The sequence below is a fragment of the Siphateles boraxobius genome, unplaced genomic scaffold (genome assembly GCF_051911475.1).
Source record: "Siphateles boraxobius isolate OS27281-9 unplaced genomic scaffold, OSU_SipBor_1 6, whole genome shotgun sequence".
NCBI lineage: Eukaryota > Metazoa > Chordata > Actinopteri > Cypriniformes > Leuciscidae > Siphateles > Siphateles boraxobius.
This window is the reverse complement of record NW_027509186.1, coordinates 29729243-29748511: the sequence shown is the minus strand read 5'-3', so window position 1 is coordinate 29748511 and position 19269 is coordinate 29729243. Positions and strand designations below refer to the sequence as shown.

The following is a 19269-nucleotide window of genomic DNA, read 5'->3' as shown; positions in this document are numbered from 1 at the left end:
CCAACAGAGGAAGAAATTGAAATCGGGTGTAAAAGAAAGAAACAATAAGTATAGGTCAAAAGGGCAAACATGAAAGTGTTACATTGTTATGGGAACATTAAATTATGATCAGTGTTGAACCCTGTGTCAATTATGCCCTGTAGCTAACCTGATCTCCTATACACTTTTGTCTACAGCCTTTTAAAAAACAACAACATTGTGCACAGTTATAGCACAGCATAGCTCTAACTTTGAATTAACTTTGTTTGAGGTTATAATAGTAAGAATATAAGAATACTGAACAAATAACTAAGAGTTTGATCCATATAAGACATAACAAATGTGTGAAGAGGAGAGAGAAAAATCATAAAGAGTCAAAGGAAAAAGATAAGTCTTCACTTCATGATTCTCAGAAACATAAGTGCCTCCAAATAATGAACAATACACATCAAAATGATATTGAAATATAAGCTTAAAAATACTTAAAACATAAATTCTGGAGAAGGGGCTTTTTTTTGTCCTCATTTGAGTTGACTGCATTTCTGTCAGGTCCATTTAAGTCAAGAATACACAAGACAATATAAATGATTAGGAAATTTGTATTGAATAAATTGCAATTCAGTTGATAATTAAAATTTGGCGGTATGGCTCTTATCAGGGAGTCCTCTGACCTTTCATGAGCACCATGAAATAGCAGAGAGTCAGAGGACAGCAGCAGCATTAGGGAACGCTCACAGTTTAGCACTGGGAGAGCAGAACTATTCCCCCATATAAACAGAGCAGCAACGATGACAGAATAGCAAATGCCACGTTATACACGACAAGGAGGAGCTGGGAAGGTAGTGGGTTGCAGAGAGCGAGCTGCAAGCAGTTAGGAGCGAACTGAATCTGTTTAAATAAGGCGCCCTGATTTGAGCGTATAGCAGTGAGGGGAGATGAACAGCTGATGCAGCTCAGCTGAGCAGATCGCTGATGAGACCGTGTTGTTGGCTAATAGCGTTAGCAGCATCTTGACTACTTGGCCTGCCAGAACTGACACTGACGCTCAATGTCAGTGATAGACTGCCTCTTTTTTATCCTTCTTTTACATAGAAAAACAAATGCATTCAGCAAAAATCAGATAAAACATAACATCTATGTCAGTGTTCTTTCACTTCTGTCTAGTTTATATCTTGGTTTGGTGACAGAGCTCTGACACTCACGGTTTGTCATGTGCTTGTGTTATAGTCCTGTTTGTTGTGAGAACATGACTTGTCAGGTGTTTCCTTGTGCCATGTGCTCTCCTGTTGATTGTCTTGCCCCTCCCATCTTGTTACCTGATTATTGATTAATTTGCCCCACCTGCCTTCCCTCCTTACCCTCTTTTGTTTGCTTCCCTATTTAGTCTCCCCGTGTTTGCAGACCTGTGCTGGTTTGTTGTCTGTGTTCCCTCTTGTTCCTTGTTCCTGCTACAGTCCAGTTGGAATCCCTTGATGCTTGTCTTGTTATCCCCCACAGGGTAGTTTTTGTTTGTATTTTGTTTTATTTTTTATTACTTAATAAAAACCAATTGACGGTTCGCAAACCCCCGCCCTCGAACGGTCCTCGTCCAATCATAGCTTAGCAACTGTAACTAAGGAGAAGGACCTCCGTCAAACATTGCGATTTCAGCAAGATGGTGAAACGATGCACCTATGGCACCTGCAAGTCTGACACCAGGTACCCCAAACGTTTAGAGGGAGGGGTCGTTTTTTTTGCATTTCCAAAACCCAAGACCCAAGCGGAAAGATGCCGACAATGGATCAAGCAGTGTGGGAGACCTCACCCACAGCTAAATGCCTCGAAGATTAACAAGCATACATATGTCTGCTCTAAGGTAAGTAAAGCTAGCGAGCTAACTTAGCATATAAATTATCAATAAGTAGTAATAAGTAGTTAACAGTTGTGGCTCTGTATAGCATTATTATCGAAAGTAGTAAAGTTAGAACATTAGGATACTTTATTATTCTGTAGGAAATTCAGGCAGCCTGTAAGGTAGCTGTTAGCCTGTCAAGCACATATTGCTATCGACACAGATAATTTAGCAAGAGGTTGACGGTCACTGGAGGCTATAAAATCTGTAAAACTGAATTTAACAGTTGTGGTTCCATCTAGCATTGTTACCGAAAGCAGTGCATAACATTTAACCAACAAATCAACGCGTTGCCATCTGTAAAGTCATAACATACTAAGCTAACTGACAAGCGCTAATAGGTTGCTATCCATACCGAGATAGCAAGGGGTTGACGGCGTTTTGCTCTCCGGTGGTGGTTGCCAGTGGATTGCCAACTTCAAGCTATCTGGCATAGGCTACTTTCCCGGTAGTGCAGGAACATGACTGGTCCACATGGCTGTGTTGGTTGCATTGCAAGAACAGGTCGTGAGGTTTCTCATTCTTGGACTGAGACCGGTACACCTTTGCCTCGATTGTTGTCATATTCCCGTCTTTGCTTATTTTGACATTTTGGACATTTCCCTCCACTGCATATTGCAGCCCTTTCTGTCGTGCCCTGGAGGATATGTCTGCCGCATTGCTCCAAAACCAATCACTTATATTCAACCTAGCCATGGCTATGTGTCTGGTTCTCAATTGTTTGACGGGCGTAGTAACAGTAACTAGGGGGCGTGGCTTTTGCAAACGGTCGCGAACTGTTCGTGCACTTGAGTCCTCGCTCCTTTCCTCCAACCCAGACCGTGACAGAACGAACCAACCAACTGAGGACTCAGCAAAACAATGGGTATCTTCCTTTTTCGTCTCCCTGCCCCTCCGCTCATCAGATGCTGGAGAAATGTAGCAAACTCCTTTCTCTTCGGCAAGGGGAGAACCGTGTGAAGGAGCTTGCTTACCAGTTCCTGTATTTAGCGGAGGGGCTCGACTTCGGGGGTTTCAAGTTCAGTGGTCCAGGAGGACCCGACTTCGGGGTTTCCAGTCCGGTGGTCCAGGAGGACCCGACTGCTCAGCCTGCACCTCCCTGGCTCTTGCCAGGACTCCAGACCCGCCAAAATCTCCCTAGTCTCTCCCTCCGACATCACCCTAGCCCTCAGCCAGGAATCCAGACGCGCCTGAGCTTCCCTGGCACAACCCTCCTGTCCCACCCTGGTCTCTGCTAAGAACTTAATGGACTATAATGCTGGCTCTGTCTTACCCTCTTTTGTTTGCTTCCCTATTTAGTCTCCCTGTGTTTGAAGTTCTGTGCTGGTTCATTGTCTGTTCCCTCTTGTTTTTTGTTCCTGCTAATGTCCGGTTGGAATCCCTTGATGCCTGTCTTGTTTTCCCCCACAGGGTAGTTTAAGGAGAAGATACCTTCAGTTAAACAACAGTTATGACAAAAAGACACATCTTTCTAGAAACTCTTTTGATGTGTTTTACACCAAAATGCTGCAAAGTATATTTGTTATTGGTATTCAATTTACATGGCATGTCACCCATTTTTTTTTTTTTTTTGCAGTAGTAAGTCTGTTCCTAGAGAAATTGAAGGCAAGTCTAATCATGCCCTCAGTTGTTTATGTTAAGTTTTTCTCATAGACTCTTTGCCAACAAGGATTGGTCATGACCTGTTTGTGCAGGGACCCCCTCCCCCCTCCCCCCAACTCGATTTCAACTGAGAGGGACCCAAACCCCCCCCCCCCCACACACACACAGATATATTGGTAGCATTTTCATTTGGTCCAATTCCAATTCGCAGTATTAAGTAGTTGCTTATTAGCATGCATATTAGGATATTGGCTGTTTATTAGTACTTATAAAGCACATATTAATGCCTTATTCTTTATTACCTTATTCCACTTTAGCCTACATCCTTAATCATACCCAATACCTAAACGTAACAACTACCCCATTTACTATTAATTAGTAATTAGGAGTTTGAGACAAAAGTCATAGTAAATAGTTAACTAATAGTGAGAATTGGACCCTAATTTAAAGTGTGACCGATATATTTAATATCTGCAGAGAGTATAAGCAGCCCAAATCTCCAGAAACCTAAAATGTGGATAGGTCAAATTACCATGTTTCAATATTTCAGTTCCACAGGCAGTCTTGGAAGTTTCTCACGACTCCTTGTCTGAAGAGTTCATTTTGAGTTTTTCCAATCTCTCTTTAAAACCAGTATGTTGGGTTTTCAGCAATTTCCCCAAGGAAATATTAAGAGTGTGAGATCTTTGTAACGGCCATTTGATAGGAGGAGCTTGGAAAAACTGGTGTTTTTTTTTTTTTTTTGTCATGATGCTGTATCACTGGGATCCCTGCTGGCATTTCAAGATTGTGTCTGGAAATTATTAACGATATCGGCATATGAAGAGAATATATTTACTGTTCATGTTTGCCAATGATTTATCAAGAAATCTGCAAATAAATACCAACCATTTTATGCCCCATAGGAGATGAAAACATTTTTGTTCATATGGCGCTTGCGAAAGTGCTTACAATAAAAATCTAGCTTAGTAATGGGTCTTCTGTGCACACTTCTGCATGGACTGTAATCAGAGCAATATAAGCAGGAATTTAACGTTGACATGGTCCACTGCTTTCTCATTCTGCACAGTTAAATGACAAATATTGTTCCCCTCCAACACACACTTTCCCTGCTTCTCCTTGACAGTCAAACCTTGTTCTGTTCTTCCTTCAATCTCTCAACGTTTGTGCAGATATACCCCTGGATCCTGTTGGGCAGATACAGCGGCACCTTAAATGTATAAGAAGCAATATCTTGGCAGCACAGTGTGTTCTGAAGAATCTTGTGCACAAATTTTTGCACAAAGGTAATGTTCACTCAAGAAAAACACTGGGCACAGGTGTCAGTGTTTTGTTTGGTTTCACTCATTCTTTATGGTTTGAAAACACCAATTGTCATGGCCTCAAAATTGAAGTATGACCAAGCTTTTCACATGCAGAAAGACATGATGTTAAGTTTCAGTGCAACATACTGTAAGTGAAAAGGTGTTCTTGTATGATCCTAAAGCATGTTATTGTTGGCAATGCAAAGCAAACACAACCTTTTGACAAACCTACGTATGTTTAAGAACAATATATAGATAGATTCTCAAATAACCTACCTCATCTGTCTCAATTGCTCAGTGTTCCCATAAACACAAATTAACTTGATAAAATGACTAGCAGTATGGGAACTATCTTCTAAACTGTTGCACCCATCATATTAAAAAAGTTTAGAGAGAAAAGTACTTCACTATGGTACAACAGTATTACTCGTGCTATCAAGAGAGAAACTCCCCTGAGCGCAAATGGAAACAAACTCATGTAAAGGTCGTTAGAATCCTGTTGAGAGACAGTATGTTCCGCAATAGCAGGCTGAGCACCTTCACAAACTCATAGAAAATAACTTAAATAATCCAAGGATTTTATTTAGTATAGATTAACAAAAAAACAGACGTCACCTGAAAAGAATATACCTTCACAGTTTAGTAGTAATGACTTTATGAATTTCTTCACTGAGAAAATCTACAGCATCAGAAATACAAGTCTGTCATGACAACTCTCGGAGTGATTGGCATGGTAATTGGTATGATAATGTTGTATGTTTGGTCTTGGCCAAATAGATCTACTACGCTGCTGCTGCTGCTGCTGTAGGTTATTGCTGCTGCTGAGGAAGAGCAAGTACGGGACTTGCTACTGCCAATACATACACAACACTCTACTGTGAGCAAGTAAGGCATGGTGCTGCTGTATATAGCGTACATGAATTACCCGTAGCAGATCTATACAGGTGAAGCTGGGGAAGGTGGAGGGTTTCTGAAAGTGCGCTACACTGCTAAGGCAAATGCTACCCCAAAATTTGAAGTTTGAGCAGCGAGCTCATTGGCTACTGATACGACAGGAACCAATCAGCTGCGCCCTATGGATAATGATGTGATTAAGGACAGGTGAGTAAAAGGACCTATTAGCCGGCACCATCTAGAGTTTCATGCCAGAACTTTCTATTTGTAAATGTACAACCATTGACAGCGTTTTATGATTCAGCTTCAATTATTGTCTCCTTTAGAACAGTTGCAGTGTTTTACAACTATAGGACAGAGCTAAATTACCCTATCATTGCATCCAAACCAACTACATGTTATTAGATCCAAACCCACTAAATTACTGAAAGAGTTGTTACCTGTAGCAGAAGAGCCTCTTCTCAATTTTAATAACTTCTCTCTATCTCTAAGTCATGTCCCAAGACTTTTAATGCTGGCAGCTATTAAGAAACCACAACTAGATCCAAATGAATTAGCAAATTACAGACCCATTTTAAATCTTCAATAAATTTAAAAAATACTAGAAAAAGTTGTGAAAGTCAAGTATGGTAACCCACACTTGGAATTTGATCTCTGCATTTAACCCATCCAAGTAAGTGCACACACATTAGGAGCAGAGAAGTGAACACACACACAGCAAACGTGGATACACACACCCGGAGCAGTGGGTAGCCTTGAGTGGCGCCCGGGGAGCAATTGGGGGTTAGGTGCCTTGCTCAAGGACACCTCAGTCATATTCCTGCCGGTACTGGAATCAAACCAGCAACCTTTGGGTCACCACACCAACTCTGTTACCATTAGGCCATGACTGCCCCGTTATGGTTGTATGGATAGTACCTATCTGACCATAACAGTTTTATTTATTTAAACGGGAAATTGTTAAAATTAACGTCAGTAAATTATGGAGTGCCGCAAGGGTCTGTTTTAAGCCCTATATGCTATTTTCAATATACATGCCGCCTCTTGGTAATATTATTAGAAAAAATGGAATTAGTTTCACTGTTATGCTGATGATACTCACTTAATCTCTAAATAATCTCTAAATTATCCAAGTTAACAGAGTGTGTTAAAGATATAAAATATTGGATGACCAGTCATTTTGTTTATTAAATTCGGATAAGACTGAGGTATTACTTATTGGACCAAAAACCTGTACACAAAATCTCTATTGCTCTATTGCTACTGACCTATAAGGCCATAAATGGTTAAGCACCTTTGTATTTAACCTATATTCCAAACCGATCTTATGGCAATTCGAATTTTACGAGTTGCCCAATTCGTATGAATTCGTACGAATGACCTACCCATCACTGGGGTTTAGACAAATCATACAAATTCGTACGAATTAGCCACCTTTTAATCACTCGTACAAATTCGTACGAATTGGTCATAAGATAGCGTTGGATCTTTTATCACCCTACAATCCCTCTCTTTAAAGGACAATTCCAGCCAAAAATGTACCTAGGGGTAAATAACACATGGGTACCGAGTAGACCGTTCTCTGGGATGCGTTTTCATGATGTGAATGTACCCAGTTTTAGCTTTAGTTTTAGTTTGACCACAGATTAACTTATAACGCTATATATAGGGAATAGAATAAGTAAAAATAAAAATCGCAAGTTAATACCACTAACAAGGCTCAAAATAGCCCCAAAATAACACGGCAGCATAATGAGGGTCTCTACCTGCAAATCGAAGCATTGAGAACTTTCTAAGTGTACAGACATTTTATAAGAAGATACTTTTTAAAGACCGTATACTTCGCGTGTACAAGCAGGAGCCATCTTTGGAAAACAGTCTCGACCAGTCGAACCACGAACGCCGTACTACGTGCTGGTCGATAGTCACAGTTCAGCTCGCGTAGCACGGCGTTCCTGGTTTTCTAAATGAATACACGACATTGGCTAACTGCATGATTTGTATTATCTTAGAGCTGTACATTTTTGACAATGGACAGTACTTTGGCACTGTCACCTCTGATAACAAATTACTCTAAATTGTAATGTAGAAACATGCTTTTTTCTGTAAAGCTGCTTTGAAACGATATGTATTGTGAAAAGCGTTATACAAAAAAAATGTGCATTGAAATTGAATTGAATATACATTTAAAGCCAATCAAAAAACATCAGACACATTCTCACACACATATACACAACCCCTCCCCCTACCACCAAATCACACACTTACTAAAATGCTTGCAAATGCACGTTTGCTTTATTGTCACAACTGTTTGAGGGAGATAGTCATGCACAGAAGCTCTAAAAAATGCAGATTTCATGGTAGAGTGTGCACAGAGCAGACCCCTGTTTAAACATCTCATTAGGGAACATGTTAACTTGAGAGAAAACTAAGCCTCGGGTATTGAGCACAGGTAGATTAAATGATAACATCCACAGGGGATTTCTACAACTTTCAGAAAACTGATGCCTTTCTAATTCTAACTGACATTTTAATGAACTGTATACAAGGAAGAGCACACACAATAAATGTTAGTATTTTAACCCTTGTACACATGCTACCGGATTCTGCACACTAAATTGCAGTTACGCAAGCCAGTAAAATGGATATTAATCTATTCCAGATCTGTTATTTCTTCCAGATTTCATTTTTCATAAGAGCTGCCAAAATTCTGTCTGAAATGCCTCAGATCAGTTTCAGCCTAGCAAATCCTACATATTGGCCATGTACACACTGGAGCTAAATCTATTCTGTACACATAAAGTTCAGAAATGTACAGGAGGGAATTATACAACCAAATTAGCTCTCGAAAAATTCAGGTAGCGACAACTGCATTTAGAAAAATTCTACGCAGTGTGTACGGAACTGCCTTGAACAACTAGTTTTTAAAACGTTTTTAAATGTGAATCAGAGGTCTCTCTTTTGTATGAAAAACACAGAGAAAGAGGGACGGGGCTTGACTCATTTGCGTTGCTAGATTGTGCTAGAAAAAAAAAAAAAGGACGAGCACATAATAGTCCGAAATAAATACAAAAGCTTTATATTGAAAATAACATCAAAATATTGTGACCCGCAAATTCCCACTTTTCTTAAACGTATAGTTCACCCAAAAATTTAAATTTTGTCATAATGTACTCACCCTCATGTTGTTCCAAACCTGTATGAGTTTCTCTCTTCTGTTGAACACAAAGGAAGATATTTTGAAGAATGTGGGTAACCAGAACGTTGACGGTAGCCATTGACTTCTATAGTATTCTTTTTCCTGCTATGGAAGTCAATACTGTCAACTGTATTGATGTTTACCAACATTCTTCAAAATATCTTTTGTGTTCAACAGAAGAAAGAAACTTGAGGGAACTCTCCCTTTAATCCCATAAACTTGATCGCTTTAAAAGCCAAGCCCAAACAACAAGCTCAAAAAACGCTTATAAGTGGACATGAAAACATTCAAGGAGTCCTCTGCTAAGCAGCCTTCCCAGCATAAACAATACACAACGCCCCTGTTGATGGTGGTTTAGTTAAAATTGCAGAACCTTACAGTTCTTTAGTCACTGTAACGTTACTTTGGTCAAAAATAGTGGATACCAAACACATGAGATGCCAGAATATTGCTATGGTTACCAGAGTGTCAATCATCGAATTTTTCATCGCAATTTCGGGAATGATCATTTAAATAAATTTTTGTATTTCAATGTGGTTGTCACTCCTAAAACTTTACAGTGTGTTTGTGGCCATGAGCCAGCCAACATTACATGGTGGAGACAATGTAAGCACAATATAGGCTGGATGTATGGGTATTACATGGGTTTCTCCATGAGTTCTGTGTCAGCCCGATTTGAATTATCCCATACTTGTCATGGGTTCGACATAGAACCCAAGGACAAACCCATGTAGGGCTTATACTGGGGCTTATTCAGATAGGGCTTATTCAAAGTAGGACTACATTGGCTCCACCATGAAATCTTGATTAGGTAAAAAGCTGCACAAAAAGAGTTCCAATCTACAAATATCTTAAATGTCTTCTGAAAACAGCGAGGAGTTGCAGATGTAGGGTTCTTTGTGGCCCTCGTCGTCTTCAAGTAGTTTTTCAAGGGCCAGAGTGCCCTCGGTGGTCTGGGGAGGCTCCACCTGCCTAGGCTCAGGTTCTGGTGAGATTACTGGCAAGGTCAGTGGCACTGGGAAGAGCTGGGAGGCTGACAGGGCTGCTTGCACCGAGGGGGACTGCATGACGGTGCTGGAGATGGTGGATAAAGGTTGAGCCCAAGGAATGTATGTCAAGGAGGAGTCTGGGATCTCCACCGGAGGCAAGGCTGAGCTGGAAGTGCTCACAGTCTAAGAGGGAACCAGATAAGAGACTAATTAACATCTGAAACAATAGCAGTGCCCTGAAACAATAGCAGTGACTTTGCATCAGTCTGTGGCTCACCGCAAGGTTGGTGAAGAGAGGTGTGTGCGCAAACGTCAGCATGGGGGAAGAGCCCACCACAGTGTAACTGGGACAGATCGGCTGGACATACATATCAGCGTGGGATGGGATAGTAGGGTCGTGGTGTTGGCAGTCTGGGGTAGTCCAGTGGCTCAAAGGCTGGAGAGCAGATGTGCTGGTGGTCTGGGCAATCCATCCTGTGCAAAGCCCACCGACATCCACTAATGAATCATTAAGACCACTCTGGTTGGCTTCTACAAAGCTAGAAGTCCCTTTTAGAGAAGAATAAGAACATAAAAAATCTTTGTGCAATCAATGAAAAACAAAAATATTAATATGTAACTTACCAGCGTGTGTGTATGACGGAAAAGTGTTGCTGGGAACCATCACCTTGAAAAAATAACAATGAAAATACAGTTATAATAAATTTTTTACGTTTCATTTTTTATATATAACGCTATAATATAAAATAGATGTTACATATTTGATTATTTTGTATATTTTATTATTGTGTCTTGTAGTTTGATTTTGATTTTTGACTGGACAATTCGAGTTGGGACAGGAATTGATAGTCGTGAGTCTCTTGATAGAAGTGAGCTATCAGTAAAAGCAGAAACCAACAATACATGATACAGTAAGTTAGATGGCTCACATGTATTTGAACTACTTGTGTCACTCATCATTAGCCAGACTACTTAAAGAACTGTAAAGCATGAAATGTAGTTTCTAATTTTAACACGCATTTGGTAGTTTGAAAATAGTTTATTCTGGAACCTCCTCTTACACTTCATTTTATTAAACATAAACATGTTTCTTGTGCTTTACACTGACAACTATTATAACTATTCCACCCTGAGGGTCCAATAACTGGAGCCATGGTCTTTTTGTTTTTCTACAATCAGGACTGGGATCTCAATGAGGGTTGTCCAAAACCAGAGCCATTACCTCTGTTTTTCTGCAATCAGGATTGGGATCTCAGTGACTAAAGACTAATATATGTGCTCACCATATAATAAAAAGGAAACTGAAGTTTTTAGTGTCAAGTTTTTATAGAAGAATCTCAAGAGTCCCAGCAAGTCAGTTTATATAACAATGATAATGACCAGCTTGTTTTACACAAAAGAAAAACAATTAAGGTGTAGCACAATAATATTCCTTCGTAAAATGGTTTACATGTCAGGGCAAGTGTTTCCACTTAAATCCCACTTAAACATGACAGGGACTTTTGTTTGAGACCCACACCTGGTAGATTGGATCAAGGCATTTACTGCTGTGGCCCCCAGCTCAATAATGGTAAAGCTGCTTAAAAACCCCATCTCCATACAGAGAGGTGTGGAATAAAATGGCAGAGAGCACGTGGAGGGGTTGGCTTACTGATAACCTAGCTAACCTAAAATAACAGACAAAGATAAGCACATTTCTAGCTCTCGTGTGTTTCACTTAACACTTTGGGAGCAATTACTGACTCACGTCGTAAGCTTCAGCAGAATAGCTTAAAGAGCATTTATTAACAAACAAGATGACATTGCAAGAGAGTCGAAGAAGCTTCACAAGCAGTTAAAGACATACAATCTCATTTTTATGAGAATTTAATGGCTGCAGAGTGTGTGTTTATGTTGTGTTGTCAGGTACAATTTTAAGGTTGGTATAGGCAAGCCTCTTGGCAGATCCACAAACGAATTTGCATAGGCCCTATGCCCAACCCCCCGGGCTATGTGGGGTAATAGTTTAACTGTCACTGAAAAACATCTGGATTATATAAAGACAAAATCCCCTTGGAGTTTGGAGAGCCGGCCTTCTTGCACTCAGTAATGCAAAGTAAAATTGTAATATTTCGCAATCCTTCTCAATCCTCAATCCTATCCAAAGACTAGTTTTAAATCCTCCTGGGTCCCATTATTCAGCCAATTATTAAAGTGCTATGACCTGTGTTTGTCATATTATCAATTGCATTATGGCACCAACCAAACAATTAGACCCCCAAGGTCCTGGTTTCTTTCATAACTAATCTTTTTACTTCTCACATTTGGATCATGTCATCACTGTGCATTGGATGGATTAGATAGATAAAATAAAACAAATGCAATGGGACTTGAATGAGGAATGAATGAGATGTTATGTTTGACCGTTTTTACAACCAAAAGAATGTGTCCTATTGTGTGTGCACATATGGGTTGTAATTACTGTGCCAGGGGGATTCGTTCTGGCAACATTTCCTCTTTTTCTCCGCAGCAACTCCTTTACAGGGTCTTTGACTCTCACTCCCTGGTACGGCTTGGATGAGGGCGCCTCTGACAGTGCTGTACCAAAAAACACACCATCAATATGCTTGAAAGATATGAGCATGCCTCATGACGAGAGAACAAAAAAATTGCACTATTATTACTTCTATTGCACTCTAAAAGTCATGTAGACATGTAGGGATTTCTTATTCATGCCAAGTCAAACAAGGTGGGGCAGAAAGTGTTGAAAGTTTCAGTCACTCAACAGATACCTCTTTTATTTGAAACTTTCATCTTTTTTGTTTTGTGTAATCGGACGTACAAAGCTACTGTAAGACAGTAATCACTCAAACTCTTGCTTTCTTTTTCAATTTCAGTCATTAGCGAATTGTGTGGACCTCGTAAGTCTGAGTGGCACTGAAATCTGCTTATTAGCAGAAATAATTATACAAATCCCACTTCCTAATCTATTCAAATAAAGCAGCCAGTCAGATATAACTACGTTACAGGGCTGTTTTTCATAAAAAAAAAACAACCTTTTCTTGTGCCCTCATGTGCCTCAGTTATGATGGTGGAACATAGCGGTAGTAAATTTCATGAGAACTGCACTGGCAGCTCCACAATTGACGTGTTGAAACCCTGGAGCAAATTCTTACACTTGTCTCTCCATGTTAGGAAACTCCATGTGAACCTTTTTTTAGGGAAGTATCACTGGAGTATAACTGGTTTCTGGACGGCTATATAATTCATTGTTGGAACGTGACCACCGAAAATTTGTTCCAACCCCTCTGTACAGATACATTTACAGTAATAAATAGTAAATAAGTGTGATAATAGGGTGTCTTAGTCATTGTGGAAGGCTGAACATTTTACAGTTCATAACAGCATGTATCATTTTCTTATATAATGTTAAAATATTAACTTACTGGAACTACTTTAATCTGCTTTGAACTTTAAAATATGCCGATGGCCATGACATTAAACAGGTGGAAAAATAGAAGGTCATAAAAACTGGCCTAGCCATGAAGTTCACTGAAGAAGTTTGTGAGGTGCACAGCATTCACACAAAACACTAAAATAAAGCTAAATAACTGAATTAATTACACAAATATAAAATGTAACATAAACACCCCTTTGTACACCATTTAATGTTTTTGAAAGAAGGTTTGCCAAGGCTTACTTATCAGCATTTATTTGATTAAAAACACAGTAGAAACAGTAAAATTGTGGAATATTATTATAATTTAAAATAACTGTTTTCTGTTGATGTATGAATTTATCTGAATTTTCAGCATAATTTCTCCAGTCTTCAGTGTCAAATGATCCTTTAGAAAACATTCTAATATGATGATTTGCTGCTCAAGAAACATTTCTTATGATCAATGTTGAAAACAGTTGCTGCTTAATATTTTTGTGGAAACATTTTTGTTAAATGAATAGAAAGTTCAAAAGAACAGCATCTCTTTGAAATAGAAAACTTTACTGTCTTTACTGTCACTTTTGATCAAATTAATGTGTCCTTGCTGAATAAAAGTATTAATTTCCTTAAAAATAGTCTTACCGACCCCAAACATTTGAACAGTATTGTACATATAAAAACAAAAATAAAAATAAACATAAGTTTACTAATAAATTATTATTAATTGTGATGCATCATGTAAGGGCATCTGGAAACTTTATTTCATATTTTTCATCGCAAATTAAAATTTTACTTTAAATTATATAATTTTAATTATAATAAAAAAATTTTTTCCAATCACACTTTCCAATAAGGTTCAATACCAGGATATAAATGAAACTGCACTTTAAATTCTTCCAAGTGAATAATATAAAATTGCATACATTATTCTTGAATTGACCAAAGTATTTAAAGGGAGAATGTTAAATTCAAAACATACATTTTAACATTTTTTTTTAAAGATAGAATTGTTATAGCCTATACCGTTTATCGTTTTCATGAATCGAATGTACCCAGTTTTATCTTTAGTTTTAGTTTTACCACATGAGCTTATAACACTTTGCGTATATAGGCAGGAGCCATCTTTGTAAAACAGTCTCTCTTTTTTACAGTCTATGGTCGATAGTCACAGTTCAGCTCACGCTGCACGGCGTTCGTTGTTCGACTGGTCGAGACTGTTTTCCTAAGAATAGATGGCTCCTGCCTATATAAACAAAGTGTACTGTCTTTATAAGTATCTCCTTATTAAACTCTCTGTACACTTACAAAGTTCTCAATGCTTCGGTTTGCAGGTATGGTACTGTGTTACCCACCGAGCAATCTGACGTCGAAGTGACGTCTCTTCTATGTAATTTTTTGACGTCTAATTTCGGTCCACTGAAGGGATTGTTTTGTAACGCCAGGCGACGTCTTTATTCAACGTCTATTGCACGTCTAATGTTGGCGTCTGTGGGACCAAATGTGGTCGTTTGTGGACGTCTTTTCAACATACAATTTAGACTGATTTTAGACGTCGTTTCTATACAATTTCTATAACTGTAGTCCCATGTTTCAAAAGGGTGGAGGACATGTTTTCTGTACCATGTATTTACGTTTATGCATTTGACAGACGCTTTTATCCTCAGTTACTTTACATTGCATTACACATTTACATTCCAATCAGTACTTGCTTTCCCTGTGAATCGAACCCATGATCTTGGCATTGCAAGCGCCAATGCTATACTGTTTGAGCTACAGCATTACACCGTAATGGTATCTCCAGTTATCACCTGCTGCTGACACGATCAAATGGAGTTTTTGGAAAATTATCTTAAATAATTATAAATAATCTGTATTCATATGTATTAATCATGTTGATAACAACAATTATGATATTTGTAAATAAAAAAATATTGCATATTAATCATTTACATTTCCTGTACCTGTAATAGACGTCCAAATGAGGTCCAAAAAATGACCCAGTTCAAAGGTCAAATGTTGAACGTAAACATTACATCCAAGTTGGGTCATGGTTGGACGTCCAAATATACACATGATCTGCACGTCTATCCAACGTCCAGTGTTTAGTGTGCCTTGTTAGTGGTATTAACTAGTGACTTTTATTTTTACTTATTCTATGCCCTATATACTAGCGTTATAAGCTAATCTGTGGTAAAACTAAAGATAAAACTGGGTACATTCGATTATCATGAAAACGCATCCCAGAGAACAGTCGACTCGGTACCCATGTGTTTTTTACCCCTAGGTACATTTTGGGCCGGAATTCTCCTTTAACCCAATTTAAAAAAAAAAAAAAACTTTATGCTAAAAAGTGTCTATAAATGTCTTAAATGACTGCATAATACTTGAATGTTCAACAGATTATTTTACATTTTTTATAGTGATAAAGTATGTTTATGAGCTGTTTAATTCAGAAAATATACCTAATAAAAAAGCAAATTAGTTCATTAAACCAAAATATATAATGGTCCCATGATGGCAACCCCTAATATCTGAACTCTCAAGGCTCTATATAGAACCTTTTCTTCTAAGAGTGCATAAAGTGATTGATTGTAACAGTACATTTCAAAGATATATTTGCTTTTTACATGAACAGGCAGGTTCTTTGCATGGCATGATAAGCTGAGTTGCGTGAATCTACACAGATGCAGCTGCTGGCTAACAGTGAATTCTAAAGAAAGCTGTCTGCAGTGCACACTGTGTACATAAGGAGGTGTGATTGTTTGGTGATGTTTGATTGCCTAACTGTGCTACTAACAAAAAACAACAACAAAAAAAAACACAAAATAAAGTTTATTGTAAAAATCTTTGATGAATGCTCCAGACGTTTCATTTATGCAACCCAGGACAAAATTGAGTATAATTTAATCAATGAATTAATGCATCACTCAAGTCAACATGTGTGACTCATGATTCAATCATTTGTGAGTCAAACACGATCCTTTAATGTGAAAATCTGATATTGCTTTCCCTGTTTGCTAAACTCTGTTTGCGTATAAGTCTCTCACACTTTCCACACCCCATTCTCGCACAACTGTTACTTCTTAAGGCTAAAGTCTCAATGTTTAATCACCAAATAATGCATCAGTAATGTACCTGTTCTGTGCCATTCATCATTCACAACACACATTGGTCTCTGTTAGAACAGGCCAACATCTAACCACCTGTAACTACACTTGTGCAATACAAGCACAGCATGATTTAAAAAGTTGAAAAAGAGGAAGCTATGCAGCTGTGAATTCTTTTCTTTCAGGAGGAGGGCATTTGAAGAGTTTTGCATATCAAGATGAAGCCACTCCACAGTATGTCTTCTGAAATGGTGCACATGTTTTCAAAGAGGTCAGAAGTAAATCATCAGTCTAGCAGGAAAAAACCTTCTGTCAATAAACATGACGATGACCTCCTATCTGCTTTCACCTTGTGATTTAAAACTGAATAAGGAACCCCTGCGTTTGAATTCTTGCGAATAAAATTATTTGCAGCTGGTTATACTCCTCTTTTACATTTAATAAAGATCTCAGAGACACAGTGAGTGCGTGGAATTATAAACGTTCTTTAAAAAACGAACCCCTAATCTCCCCTTGAAATTCTTTTAAGTCCATCCATCTGTTATTTTTGTATCAACCGGGATACTATACTTTGAATTGGATTTTATTTTAATATATTTAACATTTCAATTTTAGTTAAAGTTTTAGTAATTTTGTTGTAAGTTTTGGTCATTTCTATTTTTTAAATATGTATTTATAGTTTCTATTGAGTTTCAATAGTTTCTATTGAGTTTTTAGTTTTAGTTACTTTAGAACTTCAAACTCAACTAAATGAACATGAGAAATGTAATAGGTGAAATTAAATATATATATATATTTTAACATATTTTTATATTTTTATTTTATTTCAGTTAATGTTGATTTTATTGTTAACTTACCCTAAAATAACCCTGATATCTGACGCTTACTGTCTGTTTCAGCAAAAAGTAGGCATGCGTTTTTTTAGAAATGTGTCTGGTATACTGTACATCCAAGCAAAATGTTTCTTCTTTTATGGGTTAATTTGCCTTCAAATCAATAACATGGCAACACCAGAAGTATATCTTGAGCTTGAACAGCACCTGAGAACTTTATCATGTGATAATACATTGCATTTATTCATGTTTTATATACCCTCAAAAAAGTAATGGAACTTTGTTCATGGAGGACAAAAGAAAAAAATTTGAAGAGTGAAATGTTGCTTATAAAAATTCCTCATAAGATTAAAAAAAAATCATGAAGCATTAATGTGATACTTAAATATTAAGTATATTTTTCAAGATATTAAAATGAGTTTCTGTCAAACTGCTAAAGAACAGGCCCCAGTGGTAAATTATCACTGCCAGTGTTTATACAATCAGTGTGAATGATGAAAAGGCAAACAATGCAATATTAATTAATCATGCCACTTATCAGTTAATGTGCCGAAACAGCAACAATCAATTTGTTTCCATCCGTATAATGTAATGAGAGCATATGCTAATAGATTTTGCATCTGAATTTCATTGAAAAAATAAAAATTTTCAGGCTTTTGCAGTGCAATTAATTTTCATAAGTAAATAATCTTACATTTGCATACTGCAACATAATGCATGTGAAATGTGCAAATCTAATCGTATTGATATTCGGAAATTGTACTTACATTTTCCCATGTGCACACTCTGATATGTAACAATCTAAACTCTTATGATATCAAGTCCAAAACTCTTTTATTACTTCCTGAGATCATCTCATAATTGTACACCGGTCGCTTGAGTGGGCTGCCTTAAAAGCCACTGCATTCAAGTGATGTCACCACAAAGGGAAGCCGCTATCCTCATTAATTCAGTTTACCAGAATTTAAAGTTTCAGCTTAGCACAAATTCTATGTCCATAACTGCTCTATAATGAAACCAGAGAGGGTTTTGGTAAACTGGTGAATTCCCCTTTTGTCTTTATCTTATATTTGTTCCAAATACACATTAGAAATGTGCCAAGATGTACATCTGTACAATCTGTTTTCTTCTAATGATCAGGAACAAAATTACCAAAACTCTTAAAATGCACTTATTTTATTTATTTATTTCATTATTATTATTACTTTAAATCCATACATGTGAAGCGAATAAGTATTTTCTAATTTATTTTTTATATGTAATTGATGTCTCTAGACTCCCATTATTTTGAAGATTACATTATGCTCTATTGATAAATATGCCTTATGATTACTATGCAGAGGCAGTTCATTTATATAACATATATGATCTATATTAACTTTACTGCTCTTTCCGGATGCAGTTGTTAAAATCTGAGTCCAAAATTAGGCTGCTGAGAATTGACGTACGCTATCTGAAACTGCCACGCTAGTCAATTTATTAGTGTTAAAGGAAACACCTGCACACACTTTGAGCTTCATTGACCACTCAAGCCATGAAACTCATCATGTTCCTTTTCTCAGCTCAGTTCTTTCTATTATTACACATACAATCACACATCTCAGCAACAAAAACAAGGAACAGCTTTTTATAACAAAATAACAAAATACATCTGCTTGGAATGTACTATAATGTAATCACTTCACACTGCACAGTTAGAGCTCAAATAAAGCTGACATTTCTTAAGCATTTTCAAAGTTCTCAGCTCATCAATATTGGAAGCTGCCTCTGGAAAAGGCGTATTAGTGAGGAAAAAGTCAAAAAGCTAAAAAATACTTACTTCACCCCGAATGAGAAGACAGATCTCCCTTCTAAATGAGAAACAAAGTGTAAATGAGATACAACACAGTGCCAACGGTTAATGCATGAGAGCATTCTCTGATGCAAACTACAGTGTGGGCTCCATGCAAAAGAAGCAATTTTCAATAGGCCTCAGTGGACATACGTTTTTGAAGAAACTTTCTTTTCTTTCTACTGCAAATTTTCAAGTACAGCATGAAACCTTGTGAAGTCC

The 19269-nt window shown here is 37.7% G+C and overlaps 1 protein-coding gene across 2 annotated transcripts; it reads right to left on the bottom strand.

Annotated features, from left to right (window-relative positions):
* Positions 1-7946: 7946 nt before the first annotated feature.
* pou2af1 (POU class 2 homeobox associating factor 1) lies at positions 7947-18115 on the bottom strand. Of its 2 annotated transcripts, none has more exons than XM_077208781.1 (5): positions 17984-18115; positions 12320-12435; positions 10483-10525; positions 10136-10407; positions 7947-10041 (listed from the first exon to the last, which is right to left on the bottom strand). In XM_077208781.1, exons 1-5 carry the CDS (start codon positions 17991-17993, stop codon positions 9721-9723), a joined length of 762 nt encoding a protein of 253 aa, XP_077064896.1. In that variant the 5' UTR covers positions 17994-18115; the 3' UTR covers positions 7947-9720. The 2 variants fall into 2 exon arrangements, with proteins under 2 accessions (XP_077064896.1, XP_077064897.1); XM_077208782.1 differs by having other exon boundaries at positions 10136-10332; positions 17984-18112.
* Between the last annotated feature and the right edge of the window lie 1154 nt (positions 18116-19269).